General features: G+C 42.0%; 1 protein-coding gene and 1 long non-coding RNA gene across 3 annotated transcripts in view; one reads left to right on the top strand and one right to left on the bottom strand.

Moving 5' to 3' along the window:
• Positions 1 to 18,028, top strand: part of LOC146171905 (uncharacterized) — a 263,996-nt gene that overhangs the window by 162,640 nt on the left and 83,328 nt on the right. The gene's annotated exons all lie outside the window — the stretch shown is intronic.
• On the bottom strand, positions 4,877 to 16,704 carry LOC146171910 (uncharacterized). Its single transcript, XM_084586199.1, has 4 exons — positions 16,696 to 16,704; positions 9,742 to 10,058; positions 7,316 to 7,371; positions 4,877 to 6,371 (listed from the first exon to the last, which is right to left on the bottom strand). The coding sequence occupies exons 1-4, from the start codon at positions 16,702 to 16,704 to the stop codon at positions 6,325 to 6,327; spliced, it is 429 nt and encodes a 142-aa protein (XP_084442325.1). The 3' UTR covers positions 4,877 to 6,324.

The following is an 18,028-nucleotide window of genomic DNA, read 5'->3' on the forward strand; positions in this document are numbered from 1 at the left end:
GGTAATGCTGGTAATTCTGCATCCGTTGCTGTAGTCAAGGGTGGCACTGATGAATACGCTCAGTGTTAAGATAGATGTCTCCATAGCTCAGTTGGACGAGCCATGTCTGCACTTTGGACTTGGATGTAGGACAAACTGTTTCTCAGGCACGAATGCAGTCGGTACTCAGGCATGCTGCGTTTGGCAGCATTGCATGTTGTGTATGAAATGGCATAGTGTGCAGAAGTCCAAAGCATTTTCTGTACAATGTAGCAAATGCTTCACATCTGGAGGACAGTCTGCTGACTTTTTTCAACTATATTTTCTTTGTGGCAGTCGAACACTCCGCGTCCAGATAAAAAAAGTATACCTAGCTTTAGGGGTAAGAAACACGGCAGGACATTTTAAAATGTAAATTTTCGAAATAGGAATGTTGCTCTGAATATCTTTGAAACTTGACAGTAAAAGATGATGTAACTGCTCGCTGCCTAGATAGCGGGCAGTAACGAGCCCACCATTAAAATGAAGGTCAGTGATGCAGTGATGCCCAACACACAACCTAAGAGGTATGTACAGCCCCCTTGTGTTTCTAAGATATTTTTTTTTTTTTTTGCACACTACTGAGAATTTTATTAATAGCGCTGGGAGACGAGCATGTATGCAAAGGGACACATTGTCTTTAGCTGGCTTATGGTGGAAGAAACTATGACTTCCTCATGAAAGAGAGTACGGCGAATACAATAACAATCCTAACACATAGATGCGGTTGTAGCTAATTCACTGCGCAAACTTTTTTTCTTGAGGCGCTCACTGAAGTCATCTCCGCCCAGTGTCCGCCTATTAGCTTACAACTCCCTCATCCGTCCACTGTTAGAATATGCCGTAATTATATGGGACCCTTTCACCTTAACTAACATTCATAAACTTGAGCGCATACAGCATGAGGTCGTTAGGTTTGTATTTAATTCATATGGCCGTGCGTCTGTCAGCGAGCATGTGAAGCGTAGTGGATTACCTTCTGTGACTGAGCGCAATCGTATCTGCCGATTAAAGTTTCTTTTCCAGCTCGTAAAAGGTCATTATAATATTAACACTTCCAATTATATTACTTACTCTTCAGGTTATAATACGAGACAAAGGCATGCACTAACAATAACCCCTGTGAACGCGTGAAATAACTGTTTTAAATATTCTTTCTTTCCGAGGACAATTACGGAATGGAATAACCTTAATAGCGAGACTATAACTCAAAGTTCTTTACTAATGTTTGAAAAGTGCCTGCAAATTTTATGAATTTGAGTGCGTTTATATGCTTGTATTTCTTTTTGTTTTTCCCACCCTGCTATGATCTGTACCAGATCGCAGTACCTATAAATAAATAAATAAAAAAACTTCAAAGCGACAGAGCCACGGTGCAAGTATAACAATCATGCCACAAGATGGAAGCGACGCTATGTGATCCCCAGTGGAAGCCTATGCCTTGCTGTTTCACGGCGGCATAAGGCAGTATGTTTGCAGTTGTAAGGATTTCGCAATGTCACGCATACAATATTGCATCATTGGATGCTCAATGCACCTGCGTGAAGTGCCCACCAGGGGTGAAATTCTACCGTTTATTCCAATAGCAGCAGGAGCACTGGGAAATTCTGTGTGCATTTCATAAAAGGCTGCACGTGTATAGCTTTATGTTGATCTGTTATATCATGGTGCAAAGGTGCACATGTTTTGCAGCATTCTTAGGTTTGCTAGTAACCTGAAATGCCATATAGTTTCTCAACACATTTTATGTAGTCCTTGTTCTTTAGTTTCTTTTTTTTTTCATAAGTACGACCTCTGCCCTTGTGTAAAGTGTTCATTTGCAATTTCTCATCAATGTCGGAGTCATAAATATTGCTTGTCCTATGCAACACATCAACAAAAAAATATATAACAACTGCTTCCCCTCTATAGTCTCGGATACAACTTAAGTCTGCAGTAACTGCCATGCACAATTTCTTCGTCACAGAAAATAGTCTGTTTAAGGTCTTTCTGGTTACCTAAATAAGAAGCTAACCGTCAGACAAAATTACCAGCTGAAGAATACCATCAATGCTTCTTGCTTGTTTGGTGTACTTACACATCAAAAACTGATTGTTTGCCGTTCAGTGGAGTCACACACATGCCGGGAAACATTCATTGTTCATTGTTAGCAACTGCTGTTTTCTTTAAGTTCTATCCTACTTATACCATCCATGTCACACCCCCAAACCTAGATATTAAAAAAAATAATAATAATAAAAAAAAAAAAACAGGCGGCCGACACCACAGCTCTGAGAACTGCTCGCTAAAGAGGCGACATGCCCGCTCCAGGTGGAACCAGACCTCCGTCCATACTCTTGCAAGCACTTCGTGAATTCCCAGGTTTTGACACCTCTCCTCTACTCTAATGTTAGTGCGTGGGGGAGCCCCTGAAGGTGATTTAAATAAGACGAATAATGTTTCATTACAGCTATAGTTTAAAGCACTCAATTGCTAATTTAAAAATAGCTATTAGTTAAATAAGGCTGGTCATATCTACCACAGCTAAGAAAAATATTTTGCCCATAGCAATGCCGCCACCGTCCCCAGCTTAGAGAAAATATAAATTCCTGCAAAACAGATATTCTGTTCCTATTGTCATCACAGGGAAAGATCTACAGAAATATGCCAGTATTTTTACTCTTCTCCAGCAGCAAACTTCCCCTTGTTGTATGGCTAAGTACTATTAGAAATTTCATATGTTTAGTAAGAAAGCAGACAGAATTACAGAAAACACACCCACAGTTGCATTTCTTGAGAAATTGTAATGAAAGGAATGCATTCACTCAGTTCCTTGGCTGGGCTGTACACAGCTGAGAAATTTCGATGGGCAGTATGTAAAAAAAAAAAAAAAAAAAAGAAAGAAAGAAAGTAGTAAACTTCGGAGGTTCACCGAAGTACAGATGCCTATGGGACTAATGTGCAGCAACTCAATTTTTTTGTCTAAGTTATCGATTAGATATAGCATAGCTTCTCAGCTTTTACATCCTTCATTTAAGTTTTGCACTGCTGCTTCCCTAAAGGGACGCTGCAGACAGCTTCATCCTACTCATCTAAAAAAAATCGTTATGTGGATTCTTCCAGGTAGGTTGATATTTTTTTGGCAGCAAGAGGTGCATTTATTACTCCGAAAACAATCAAAATGCAACATTTGATTTGCACCTGTGGTGTCATGACCAAAAGAACTACTTGTAGAGTAAAACCCATTTGCAGCACGAATAAAACAACGACAAGAAGGCAGTAAGCTTTGCTCTCACAGAAATGGCGTAGAACAGTCTGAAAAATTGTTGTGGCCTGTAGCACAGCATGGCTGCCCAAGAAGACAGAGTTACGGACTCGGCCGATGGAAGCCCCCAGCGTTACCAAACTACCCCCTTCCCCTCTGACCTACAAGACTAGTGGAATAAGGGAGTAATTACTCATAAGCATCCACCAAAGCACAGCGATAAGGCTGCAAACAAAAGCTATGCAGCTTTATCAAAACCTCTTTGGTTGAAAAAGCTGCATATCTTTTCTTGTAGCAATAGGGCTGCCATCGGTTGGATGGCAGTGAGTAATCACTTTTTATTGCAAGTCTGCTTAACCTTGGAGGGTTTTCCTAAGGCATATGAAATGAGCATTAGACGATTTTTTTTTTTTTTTCAGTAACCACATGTTGAAATGTTTTCTGTCTGCATGGTCTTGCTTTGTGACTAAACTGTGCACAAGTGGAAGTTGATGAAGACAGTGATGCGCAGCATGAGAAAGTGGCTGTATAATGCGTGCAATGTCAAGGTGAAGCTATAGGTGAAGTTGTGAAGCTATAGGTGAAGCTAGGTGAAGTTGTTTAATGCAGCGCCCAGAGAATCTGACCTGTATAGCTTGCCATGGGTTCAAATCACATTCGTAGCCGTGTGCCATTTATATGCTTTTTATTATGCACCCATCACATGGTGCGTGGCGTCACACTCCGACGACAAGAGAGTGGCTTTAGTGCCTCAGGGCTTCAGACCAGAAATTTGCTTGCAGGCAATTTTTATTTCTGCGCATGCACCATACTGTTGTACATGCACACACCACATGGTCACAATTCAGAAAATGTCATGTAGCCATCACAAATTTCTCCAGGAGAGTCCCCTTAATCCTTAAGAGATGCAGCTCATGCTGCAAAACACACTTATCAATCAGTAGTGAACGGCTGTGTAGTCGTGCATTGGAGATCTGCCGGAGTAAACATTAAGTAACGTCACCGCGGTTTACTTACAAAAGTGGCCATTGGTGGCTTAGCTGTATTTTAGTTTCCATGCTTTTGTAATCTATAAAACTTCTACCATAGAAAAAGCCTGTGTTTCATTATTAGAACACAGTAATTTATTGGTATAGACCAAGTTCATTTTGCCCTCACTATTCCCTTAAGTTGTTCTCATTTGGATGTGGATAGGTCAAGAGAGCTGTGCATACAGTACAGGCAGATGATAAGGGGGGAGGGGAAGAAACCGTAATGACATTCATGGTGAGCTTTATCATATTGATCGTATTTATATGCTGTGAGCAAGAACGTTCTGATGCATTCTAGCAATGCGACGAGGAGAAAGCTGTCTTATTGAAAGGTCAGGACACTGATTGTGGGAAGGTGCTGCTGAGAGGTTTGTGATGAGCAGAGCCTGTTTAATTCATCAGTAAGCCTCACTGCACCATAATTACGATATGACATGAACGGCCAACACTGTTAAGTTGCGCTGACATATTCATGTGTTGTATGCATGTACAGTGTATGTCATTTTTGGTTGCTGGGTGGGCTTACACATATTTTTGATGTGATACCCAAAATGTGAGCTCTTTTTTTTTTTTTTTTCCCTTCTTTCGTGCAGATGTCCGTGCTTAGGCTACACATGACCACCTCTGTTGCATATGCTCTGGTCGACGGCTGGCAGAGATGCCCGTTTAGGTAACTTTTGGGTCGTCGAACATCGGACCTTCACATTTGGATGAATCCACCGTCAACTGGTTACAGGAGAATGATTCTCTCCTTGCTCCTCCAGGAGGAAAACCTAGCACATCTAATCTGACCCCTTTCCTGGCACCTACACGCCCTTTTTTTTTTGTTGACCAAAGGTGTTGCCGTATATATGAAATAAATAATTGAAGCAACAAATAAATCTCGGCAATCTGCAAAATATGCTTGCACATTTAATGCTATTACATTTAACCTAGCGACCACATTTCGTGACATTCTGTGAATTGCAATGCATGTCTGCTAATTATTGCAATTGCTGTATGTGCTGTACCAGTGTACCTGGGCAGCTGTTTTCCCTCTTTGTGGTGAAGTTGCGAGTCTTCTGTTGGAGCAAAGATTGTGTTACCTCAGAATATTTTCTCACATGCATCAGTGCATACTTTGCTTGAATGCTTCAGTTCACCCTTTTAAAGTGACACTGAGGACAACTCCATTGAGTCATTGGTCTCAGTAAATATTTGATTATTTCTCTCATTATGGCTGTGTTGTCCGGCAGCAATTGTGGCATATAGTATTTATTGGTGAGAAAATTAAATTGGAAGCCTTCCCATGAGTCGATTCATGATGACCTTGCTGAAAAGGACGTGTCACTGCCACATTAGAGTGGCTCACGACACAATATATCTTGCAGTAATCTGCACCAAAACTTCTGTGTGGAAGCATGCATTTTACTTGCAAAATTGGCCGGTAATGGCAGCATCTTTGTTCTGTTTCTTGGTCTTTCCATCCTTTTAAAACCTCTGCTTTCATTTTAAGTGGTCTCTTTAATGGTTTGTGGGGTTTAACATCCCAAAGCGACTCGTGTGGTCTCTTTAAGATTAGAACACTGTATCTTAGCGATACAGGAAAACTGCTTTCCATCCTCCTTAGTGTCCCTTCAAAGGAATCCGACAATAAAACACAATTCACAATAAGTATTTCAATATGTATTGCCATTTGCCTACTTTGTGCCTGTGGCTAATTTTAGCTTATTTTACTCCACAAGAGGAGCTTTGTTTAACAAAATAAATACAGTGTAAATTTCACTGGTGACTAATTAACCATATTAACAACTCCCTCTTGTGTAAACTCACTGAACATCCGAAATATGTTTCGTCAGCACTTCATTACTTCCGAGCTGCCATGAATGGCAGCTATGGCATGTGGTTTTTATGGTAAGCAACCACCTTGGCAGGAATGTTGCTTTGTGAGCTGCGTCGATTAGTGTCTGCCCAAGACTTGGACATCACTTAGGAATATACACGGTCAGCAGTAGGACGGTGTACATCGGACCTGTCTTGGCAGTCACTTTTTCAGAATTGCAGCGTTGGAACCAAGGACCATATGGCATTATCTTGGCCTGCATGCATGACAACACAACAAAAACAGGACATAACTCTGCCTAACGGACAGGATTAAAATCTCCATGCAGGCCTTGTGCTCAACACATCACTAAAGGCAACAAGCACTGTTTGCCATGTCAGTCACAGCAATGGTTCTAGCAAAACTACTTTCGATGTGTAGTGTTTACAGTGCAAATTTACGCAGTTTTGTTACTCTTGCAATGATTTATGTCCATATACCTTTTTTATTCCATAGCTGCAGTTGGCTATCATGACATATGGAGTATTTTGTGACCACCCGAGGGTATTGTATGACCTGAAATCGAGATGCATGTGTGCATTTTGACACTACACAACTAATATGCAGTCCGCAATAAATGTTCCGTCTTGCGCTGGCAAGCAGACTGCTTAGATCTTTGAAGATGCAACACATCATTAGCATGATTGTGTGAAAAAATATGAAGGGATATCAGTCCATATCTTTGCAGCTTTCACAGCTGGCCTTTTTTCCCTAAGGCAGAGGAAATAATTACTTGGCAAACTTTGTTTTTGGTGCATGCTGCAACTAGTCGCAAGGGCAATGACTGGACAAAGATGGAATCACGAACGCAGCACTGTTTATTTATTGTTTTAACACTAGTCTACATGCTTGTCTACAATGATAAGCACAACAGGGCAGGTAGAAATAACATCGATCGAATAGGACGTCGTGGGATGTTTTCTGAGACAAAAAAAAAAAAAGTACAGGAATTAGATACAAGAACTGTCTAGAGCTAGAGCAGCTGGAAGATAAATACTGTGCAAAAATACCAGGCCTTTCACAGCTTGCGCTTCGAGCCTTTAACTTTAGGAGCAAAACTAGAGGCAGGACTGCGTCGGGAGATGTCGAGAGCATTTTTTCTTTACGCGGGCGGTCTACCTCCTGGCACTCCTAAGTACAGAAGTTTACTTGAAAATATACCTGGATTCCACGGTTGCATGACTAGTCCAGTAGGCCGGCAGCAAGTCGCTTGAGAGCTGTGATGACCAGAAAACCATATTATATTCAATGGATATTCAATGAACATCCATAAATAGATATCCGATGTCCATATGATGTTTACAGAAGTTGATATTATGTTGACATAACATCCATGGAATGTCCATTTTGACACTTGTGGACGCCCATATAATGCCCACAGCATGTCCACACACAATATTGATGAGACATTAAATGATATTGTGTGGATATTAACCAATATATTTTTTGGTGCTGCGAGTTGTGCATTAGGAGTACCCTACTTTATAATAAGCGAGTAATTGCTCAATAATGTCCACCCAAGCACCATATGGCTCCACCTGGGTGGATATTATTGAGCAATTACTGGCTTATTATAAAGTAGGGTGAGTGGGCGTTACTGTGCAGCTACTACCATCCTGCAAATATACTTCTCTTCGGGGGAAATGCCCTAAATACATTTAGAGTGCACTAAGTAATTGATTCCATACTTTGCAGCAACAGCTGAAAATCACCAAGAAAAATTGTTGTTGTACAGTCATGTTTATTTGGTCATTTATGTTTTATTTTGCCTCTGTGATATCAAGTCCGGGGTGCACATTGATGACCTGCAAATATACAAATGCACATATATAAATACATGACAATAGTAACGGCAGCACATTTATCACAAACATGAAAAAAGTAGAATGGTGGGTATGATGCAAATGAAGCATGTTCATTGATGCAATCTGAGCTTGGTAAAATGAACTCAGCAGCAGTCGCAATGCACTGGCAGTATATCCTAAACAAGCACACTTGTGGAGACAGCACTCTATTCTTCACAAAATATTTTGAAAATCCATGGCAAAAACTCATATTGTAAGCACACTGCAAGAAGTGGTAAAGACAGCCCTTTTAATATAAACAGGAAAAAAAAAAGTGAAATGTAGTTTAACAAAACTTGAAGATGGGCTAGATGGTGCATTGTAATTTGATTGAAGATAAAGCGCACGGGAAGACGCACACAAAAGAAGAAGAACACAGGACACGCGCTAACTCACATCTGGTTTATTGCAGCAATAACAGCAAATATATGCTGAAAAAGGGGTCATGCGCATTTGCGGGCTTTAAGGAGTGGAGGGTCAAATTTGGCAGCGCATTGCGCGAACTGCACTGCGTGCGAGCCGCGACTGGCTGACATTAAGATTCTGGGCAGAGGCCGTGACAAGACAGCGCGTGAGCTTTTGGAGGCATTCCATATCGGGAAAAGGGGAGATAGGTGTGTCAGCGATACGTCGGTGCGGCTCTGGAAGGCAGAGATCAGTTTTCTTGATCGGGTTTTGTGACATTCCTTGATAATGTTTTGTAATATTCCTTATATTTTTTTTCCTTTGTCTTTATGGTATTTTTATGTACTGCGCATGACCCCTTTTTCAGCATATATTTGCTGTTATTGCTGCAATAAACCAGATGTGAGTTAGCGCGTGTCCTGTGTTCTTCTTCTTTTGTGTGCGTCTTCCCGTGCGCTTTATCTTCAATCAAATTAAAAAGTGAAATGGTGGGTATGCTGGAAGGAAACTGTTCATTAGTGTAATTACACCAACAATATACACATACATACAACGTAAACATATGCTGGGCCTTGCAAACAGTGGAAAGGATTTTGTTGCAATCTTCCAGTGTTCACGGGGCAACATTCAGCTTAAATTAAAAAGCAACATGTGTAAGAAAAAACATACAAGACCACCAGGGTGTCACTAAGTATGACAACTTAAATGAAAGGAAATTTCAAGGAATGAACACAGGAAAATTTTAGATAATGTTAAAAAATGATTAAATTCAGAAAACTGCAGCTGACTCCCAAACAAGAGCAAAAACATAGCAAATTTAAAGATAAGAACTTTAATAGCTATCAAAACCCAAGCCCTTGAATGCCTGCTATATATTCGAGAGTAGCAATGAATGATGGGCTCTTGGTAGTCTTTCACCATCACAAGACAAGGCCGGAACTGCCTTCTAGAGCTGCGCTAGGAAGCTGTCCACTTTACTAATAAGAGGTAATGTATATGGTAGGCGGCAGGACTGCCCTGCAAAGTGTTTTATTCAAGTTCAGGCTTTTCTAGACACCCAAAATCGCATCTGATTGCCTCTAGCTTGGCTGCCATCCCTATAATGAACAACAAGTCCCACACGCATGCTTCTTTCTAGAGGCAAAGAAGCGGCACTGTGTATTTTGCCCACATTGACGGTTCAATCATCCCAGCTCGAACTAAACGTCGTGTATTTTTAGCAATGTATGCCCTCAACCGAAACGATAATCGACTGGTAAAGTCACCGCCACTAAAATTGCACAATACCAGAAACGAACCCTAACACTTTGTTTGCCAAACAGTAACATCAACACTCACCATTTTAGCTGTTCTCCCGCACAGTCGTCTGGTGCTTGGCCGAATTTGGGCGCGGGACTACGTGAAGCACACAACAAAAAGGCCGCCGTTGCGAGAACAACACAAACACGCGAAAGAAAAAAAAAAGAAACAAGCGAACGAACCACCACAACAACGCAGCAAACTGAGGCGGCTGCCACAGCAATGCTGGCGGTGGCGCTAGCGGCGCGGCCGGTGGCGATGACCGTGGCTACTAAGCTGCCAGCTCTGTTGTTGGTTCTCGTTTCGGAACTCTGGCGTTTGTGACTGCGCTCGTTTCGGAACACTAGCGTTTGGGACTGTGAACACAACGTGAGGAGTCTCTACAAAGTTTGGCCTTCCGCACGTGTTGGCAGCCATGAAAAAAAAAAAAAAAAAAGAAATGCGCCAGTCGATAGCCTAAATAATTCCTTCAGAAAAAAAAAGGACCAAACATTGAGTAAACATCTCTCCGACCTTGTCTCTCCCCTGTATGAGACGACACATGCGCAATATGTTTGTGCTATAACTTCAAGTTAAATATACATCCACTCAAAGCTTTTAAGCACTTTTCCTAGATTTCTATACACTGAAAGAACATCCACGAAATAATATCTTTAGAATATCCACTAAATGATTATTTTCATCGAATAATCCTCTCAATATCCACACAATATCGACAAGTGACATTGGACATTAGGGCTATTTGTGGACATCCTCTGAATATTCATGGTTATCGCTGGCCTTCCCGGTTGAGGTTCTATTTCCCGGTTAGTCCCGGGCTGGCTACCGCACCGGAGCTTCATAATAGATTAGCTGTGCCAAGCTACCTGCATCAATTGGACACCGAATTCCGTGTTTGTACATCCGATAAAGGCAACGAAAATGGCAAAACAATTGCCCTGCGGATACACTAACCGACCTCTTGAAATCCAGGATAGAGAGGCAATTTTGTCTCCAACCGGCCTTTTTATACTGGTATTTCCAGGTGATTAAAGTTTACCACTGCTACTAAATAGTGGTGTCGAAGTCGAGGACAACGATGAAAATGACAGCGAGATTCCATGTTTTTTCGCATCCCATGTGTTGCGTAACTTGCGCTGTACACCTCAGTCCGATTGTATACGTACTTTCGGATGATCCAAAGGCAGTGACTCGTATAAATTTCGGGAAATGCAAGTAAGTATATGGAATGCTGAATACAACAGTTACTTGCAACATACTGCAGGCATGTATCATCGACAAGGGCGGGCTGACACGCATTGCAGAACTAGCGTCGCAGAGTCCACAGGTCGGAGACGGTGCTATCACAGCATGCCGCTTGACGAACAGCAGTACGCGAGGCCGAAGCTCAAGGAGTATTATAACAAGTGGAAAGGAACACCTGGGAACACGGCCACACACGGCCACTCGGCTACGATATTCTAACTACGATGCCAAGAAACCCGTGCGCCACCATCGCCACAGTCAAGTCCGGCTTGCGAGCGATCACGGAGCCGGATCGGCCTATCGCTAGAAACGGCGACGAGAAGCGGCAGACATTTTACAAACAAAACATAAAACAAGTTTTACGTCACGTCCGGCAAGTTATTCCTCCTCACTTCTTTCAGCTGGCGCATGCGCAGAAGCGACGGAGCATTCCAATAAAGATGGTCTGGTGATCCTCGATATTCGCCTTTTCGGCCATGTTGTGACGTACCCGTGACGTGAAAATTGAGACGGCGCTAAAACGCGTATAAACAGAAATTGATGACGAAATTTAAAAAACAAAGAAAAAAGTTACAAAAAATAACGCCGTCGTCTGCTACTTGGCGCCGATTACAAAAATGCCAACGCTGCGATGCCAAGAAGCTGAAGGGTCGGTGCGAACAGTGTTTACGCTGCATATACGCGTCGCGCGGCAGGGCAAGGCTGAGGAGATAGTGAGATACTTACGTATACGTTGCGGCTGTACTGTACTATTATAGTAACGGTAGTTGCGACCACAGTGCATCATAGTACATACGCTGTCGGACGTCCAGCAGCAGCTAGGCTGAACGAACGGCGGTACTCGACACAAACCCCACAAACAGCCGGTCGTCAAGTGTGAGCGATGCCTCACTTGAGATGCCTGCATGTTGCTAGCTGTGCGTGTTTCATTTAAGGACTTAGTCGCGCAGAGAAATCGGCGAGTATCAGGATTAAAGAATTTGTTTACGAATACTGAGAATTGGAAGTGCCCAACAGATTTTCGGGCTGCAGTTGCCTCTAGAGAAGAGACGCACCTGTCCGACGACAACGCTGGCCTTCTCAGGGTATCACTGTCGTTGGAAAGTGCCTGCGGCAGCCCACCGTTTCCATCATGTTAGCAAGTCTGCTACGGCCGGGTATACGTGTCGGCTTCAGTGGCGTAGCGTGCGGAAATCGGCCCGACTGGAGCGGCGTAGTGAAAACACGCATAGTGGAGAGCTCGATTAGGCCATATATCTGGCGATCTTAGCATGCGCTGACATCGGACCACCTTTAGCGTGTTAATTCCATCGAAATGCGATCGTCGTAGCTGGGCTACGCACATATTGCGGGTCAGAGAGCCGAGCGTCTATAATCATTACTGAGCCATCGCGGCGGGGACGTTTTCACGCAGCCGCAAAAATAAGCAGATAAGATTTTCTGGCAGCAATGAAAATGCAATAAAAAGTGTATCCAGATGCCCACTGGCAGCAACAGGTTAGCTTTCACGCTGATGGCATTTAATGTGCCCTGAATTAGACATAGCACGCTGTATGCACATTTCACCACATGCAGAGTGTCACTGTGTTGTGGCAGATGCCTCGTTAAAAAAAAAAAAAAAAAAGAAAGAAAAGAAAAAAAAAAGAAAACTGTCGGTATTATTCTGCTTGGTTTCTGAGCATGTTGCATAAAAACATTTTATAAAAGTAGCAACACTGCTCGTCTGATGCAGGTGCACATCACACCACAATGTCACAAGAGAAACAAAATTTGTCAGGTACAGCCTAGTTCCTTTGCTACTGTTTACCAGTTTTGCACTTGCAATAGCATCCGGCACTTTCTTTCAGTGCAGCAAGATTCCTCAGAGGAGAGAAGGGTGATGAGGTCGGCTAGAGGAATGCCTTCACATATACTATTTGACGATCAGGAAGTGAAGGAACAGACATAGTGAATATGATATATGATGCCTAATTACAATGAGCTAGATGCAGTATGGAAACCATTTTCTTAAAGCAATTCTCAATTGAATGTAGCATTCATGCACACATTAACCAGTGCACATGCTATATACACAAAGCCTGAACCTGTCTCTGAGTGAAGCAAGGGAGCCAAAGGGGAAAACAAGCGTGACTTTAAGGACACCGTAAGTAAAAAGTAACAGCAACAAATCAGCGCTCCGTCCTGTCTACCTTCGTTTTCTTGTGTTGTGTCTTGTTCCGCGCTGTGTTCCCAAATAAGCAACAAAAAAGAAAAACAGAAGCATGCACGGAGACAATATTAGACAAAAAGAGGCATGAATTGCAAGGCTGATGTGGCCTGCAGCACATCAGGGTGGTGTTCTGGATTTTTTGGCAAAGGTTCATTAATGCCAGGTGATAATACTGTATGATTTGTATTGGCTTTGCCATCCCCTGTGTGCTCTTCCAGCAATGCATAATGTCCAACGTGCAACTGTCTAACATCCATTCTCTACACTCTGACTCAAAAACATGCTCAAATGAACCTCACCTGAATACGGGCATAAATATGGGAATAAAGCATGAAATTTACTTTTTCGACATTCTGATTGCTTATCATTGGAAAACTAAATGTGATTTAAATGAGCGTATGATTTGCAGCTAGTGTGTCTTGTATGCATGGTTTTTCCAACAGGTTGCAGTATAGCTTCTGTCCTTTATTTTGGTAAAACATGCACACTTTAAGAGACCTGCTACTCACGTAACACATTCCCTGTAGCTTTAAACAGCTCGTCGTTGATTAACAATTGGTGTATCATTTGCTTTCGGTACTTTTTGTCATTTTTTTTTTACATGCATCTGAAATGAAGCCTTGCTTATAAGAAAACTGAAAATTACAATATACAAAACAATACAAAATTTATTTACAGCACTGCACACTCTACAATACACAGCCTAAAATGAAAGGCTGTCACACATTCAAGTTGGGTTGGGTTGGGTTGGGTTTTTTGGCACATAGGCTACTATGGCCATCATGCGCCAAACACTAGGTTGCTGAGCTTCTTTATGAGTGAAAATGAAAAGTTTAGAAAATTACAGCTGATTTAGAATCCCTAACTCTTTAAGAAAACTAAAAACAGATGAAATTTCAACAAGCGGGTTGTCTCCTAATAGTAAACAGGGGTGGAATGGGATGCGTTCATTATAGAATGGGGTAAAATATTTTTTCTTTAACTGTTCAAGTTCTGTGCATGAGATCAAAATGTGGTTCACGGTGAGCTCACCTCCACATTCTTTGCATAATGGTTTTTGCTCTTTTCTCAGTAAGAAATTGTGTGTCAAGTGTGTATGTCCGATTCGAAGACGGCACAAAATCACCTCACTGAAGCGTTTGTTCTGTGTACATGATTTCCATTCTCCTACTATGGGTTTTACTGTGTGTAGTTTATTTTGTTCTTCGTTATTCCATTTTTTCTGCCATTTATCTATCAGGCTTCTTTTTACTATCTTAATACAATCCTTGTAGGGAATTGGTATTTTCTTTATTTTCTTAGTTCGAGCTTGTGCAGCACATGAGTCGGCTACTTCGTTACCATCTATCCCAACATGGCTAGGAACCCAGCAAAAGATTATGGTTTGGCCTTGTGTTGTGATTTTTTCTATGCCGTGAATGATTTTCCCTACTATAGGCTCAACTGCATTTTTGGAATGTAATGCCGTAAGCACACTTAAAGAATCGGTATAGATTATGCTCTTTTCACAGTTCTGTTGCATAATTTTATTTACAGCTACATAGACAGCATAACATTCTGCAGTAAATATTGAGGCACTGTTAGGTAGCCTTACAACTTTTTCTCTGTCGCCTTGCACGACAGCACATCCAACATAATTTGCTGTTTTTGATCCATCTGTGAAAAATTCTGTGAAGTTCATATACTTCTCTCGTAGTGCTAGGTATTCCTGTAATATGTATTCGTGTGCTGTTTGATTTTTTCGGAAGGCTGTCAGTGTGAGGTCACATGTAGAGGGAAGGCTGTACCAGGGCGGAAATGAATACTGTCTCTGGGCTACAGTTGGAAGTGCATCCAGTATTCCTAAATCTTGGCATATTTCTTCAAAGCGGAGTAGTAAAGACCTGATAGCATGGGGTTTGTTTATGAACAGTATTCTGGAAGGGCACTTTGTAACTAAGGGGAAACAGAGATGTTTTGGTAAAGATCTTATCCTGAGTATGTATTCACATGTAAGCATGCTCCTCCTGTCGGCAAGGGGTGGTTCATTTGTTTCTACATAGATGCTTTTAATGGGGGATGTTCTGTATGCACCACTAGAAAGACGTAAGCCGAGATTATGTATTGGGTCTAATCGCTTTAGATATGATGACCTCGCGGAGCCATACACAATACAACCGTAATCTAAACTGGAGCGTACAACAGAGCGATAAATGTGTAAAAGGCATGTTCGATCGGATCCCCAGTTCTTCTTTGAGAGAACTTTGAGTATGTTGAGGGACTTAGAAGCTTTCTTTTTAAGGTTAGTTATGTGAGGCAGGAATGTTAATTTTTTATCAAAAGTTATACCTAAAAATTTATGTTTATTTTTTACTGGCAGTTCAGCTTCATTTAGGTATAAAGTTGGATCTGTCTGTAGGCCTCTCTTCAGTGAAAAAAGAACAGCTACTGTTTTTTGAGGGGAGAATTTAAACCCATTCCTGTCTGCCCATGTAGCTAACTTATTCAATGTTATCTGTATTTGCCTCTCACAGGATGATATGTTGGATGATGTACAGGCAATTTGCAAGTCATCAACGTAAAGTGAATACATAACAGACTCTGGGATTGCTTTACTTATACTATTCATTTTTACAACAAACAATGTAGTACTTAAAATACATCCCTGTGGTACGCCATTCTCTTGGATAAATGTTTTTGACATAGTTGTGCCTAGACGAACATTAAATGAACGGTTAGAGAGGAAATCACGCAAGATGTTTAGCATTCTCCCACGGATGCCCAAGTCTGCAAGGTCACGCAATATTCCGAACCTCCAAGTTGTGTCGTAGGCCTTCTCCAGATCAAAGAATACCGCGAGACAGCTCTGTTTATGTATAAACGCTTCTCTGACTGTATTCTCGAAGCGGACCAGATGATCAGTTGTTGAATGTGCTTTTCTAAAGCCACACTGATGTATGTCAAGTAGTTGTCGTGATTGTAGAACAAAATTTAATCTAATATTTAAAATACTTTCAAAGGTCTTTGCAAGGCAACTTGTCAAAGCTATGGGCCGATAGCTGCATGCAGAGGTTGGCGGTTTACCTGGTTTAAGCAATGGGACAATAATGGCTTTTTTCCAGGCTTCTGGCATCTTCCCTAACACCCATATCTTATTAAAAAAATCAAGGAGTGCTTTAATAGCATTTTCAGAGAGGTGTGCTAACATTTCGTAATGCACCTCATCAGCCCCTGGGGCAGTCTGCTTTCCGGCAGAGAGTACTGTGTGTATTTCTTGGAGCGTAATTAAACTATTATATTTTTCATTTCTCTTGCCACTTGTTGGTAGCCTTTGTCTTTCAGCCACATTTTTGTACCTTAAGAAAGTGTCAGTGTAGTGTGAGGAGCTAGATACTGCAGAAAAATGTCTTCCTAATATGTCTGCCTGTTCTTCTAGAGTCGATTGAGTATCGGGGGTTGTCAATATGGGAATAGTAAATGAGGAGTAGCTTCCGTCTAGTTTGTGAACTTGCTCCCACATTTTTTTGGACTTCATCGAACTATTTATTGACGTCACATACCTCTGCCATGATTCTTTTTCAGCCTTTCGACGAATAAATCGTGCTTCTGCTCTTGCCTTTTTAAATGCTATAAGGTTTCCTTGGGTTGGGTACCTGCGGAATGTTCCCCAGGCCTTATTTTGTTTCTTTTTTGCATCCCGGCATTCTTGCGTGTACCAGGCTTTGTTACTGCGATGCACAACTCCCGAAGACTGTGGAATAGCTAGCTTTGCTGCACGTATTATGCAATTAGTAAACCTTTCATTCAATTCATCTACAGTGAGCTCCTCTGAAAAAACTTCTTCCAGATTGGCTTTGGACTGGAAAAGTGGCCAGTCGGCTAAGTGGAGCTTCCATCGTCGCGGTTTGCTTGGGGTGACTTTTGGTGATGATGACATGCGGATTAGTACTGGTAGGTGATCACTCCCATATGGATTCTCTAAAACTTCCCATTTAAAATCATTAAAGAGAGAAGGTGAACAAAATGACAGGTCTAAAACACTCATCTTTCCCGTGCTCGGAGAGCAGTAGGTCAGTTTACCCGTGTTTAGTAAGCAAATGTTGTTAGATAGAATAAAATCTTCAATAATTAGGCCTCGCGCATCAATTTTTTCGCTTCCCCAGAAAGGCGAATGTGCATTAAAATCACCAACTACCACATAAGGTTCCGGTAGTTGATTTATAAGGTTTTCTAAGTTATTGAGAGCTATTTTTCGATGTGGCTCAACATACACGCAGCACACTGTGATTCTTTTAAATGTAAGTAAGGTGGCTGCCACTGCTTCAAATTGAGTGTCAAGTTTGTATTCACTAGCTGCAATATCATTCCTTACAATGATAGCAACACCACCCGAGAGCCTGCTAACGTGCTCTCGGTCGCGGCGAAAAACTTTATATTTTTTTAGTATGTTTTTATGCTGCGCACCGAGATTGGTTTCCTGAACGCACAGTGCTGCGGGTAAGAATGAAACAAGAATGTCTTTTATATCGCTGTAGTTTCTTAAAAGTCCTCTACAGTTCCAATGGACTAAGAACGCCATTTTATATGAGGAAGGTAGAAAGACTAAGTTTTTTCTGGCCCAGTGATTCGGGCCTTTTCTTTTCTAGTTCGCTCTAAGGAGCTCCGTCGCCTGTCAGATGTTGACGGCCCCGGACGGTCGTCGTTTGTTGTGTCCATTGCGTCCTCGGACGTGCTGGACGATTGTGCAGACTGCACAGACACATTTGTGGTAGATCTCGCCGTTACTGGAGAGACCTTGGGGCCAGCTGACCTAGAGGCCCGCGCAGCCTGCTTTGGGGGTGGTGGAGCAGCCCCAGCTACTTCCACCGGGGGCGTAGCGGTCCCTGCCTTAGG

Source organism: Amblyomma maculatum, unplaced genomic scaffold, assembly GCF_055883805.1.
Source record: "Amblyomma maculatum isolate TAMU_Amacu unplaced genomic scaffold, ASM5588380v1 scaffold_15, whole genome shotgun sequence".
Classification (NCBI taxonomy): Eukaryota; Metazoa; Arthropoda; class Arachnida; order Ixodida; family Ixodidae; genus Amblyomma; species Amblyomma maculatum.

Bases quoted from the DNA above. Each gene is read 5' to 3' on its own strand.
- LOC146171910 (XM_084586199.1), bottom strand. The intron at 7,372-9,741 runs GTGAGTGTTGAT...TGGTCATCACAG, and splicing joins GCGGGAGAACAGCTAAAATG to CTCTCAAGCGACTTGCTGCC. The intron at 6,372-7,315 runs GTATATTTTCAA...TCATGCATGCAG, and splicing joins CATGCAACCGTGGAATCCAG to GCCAAGATAATGCCATATGG.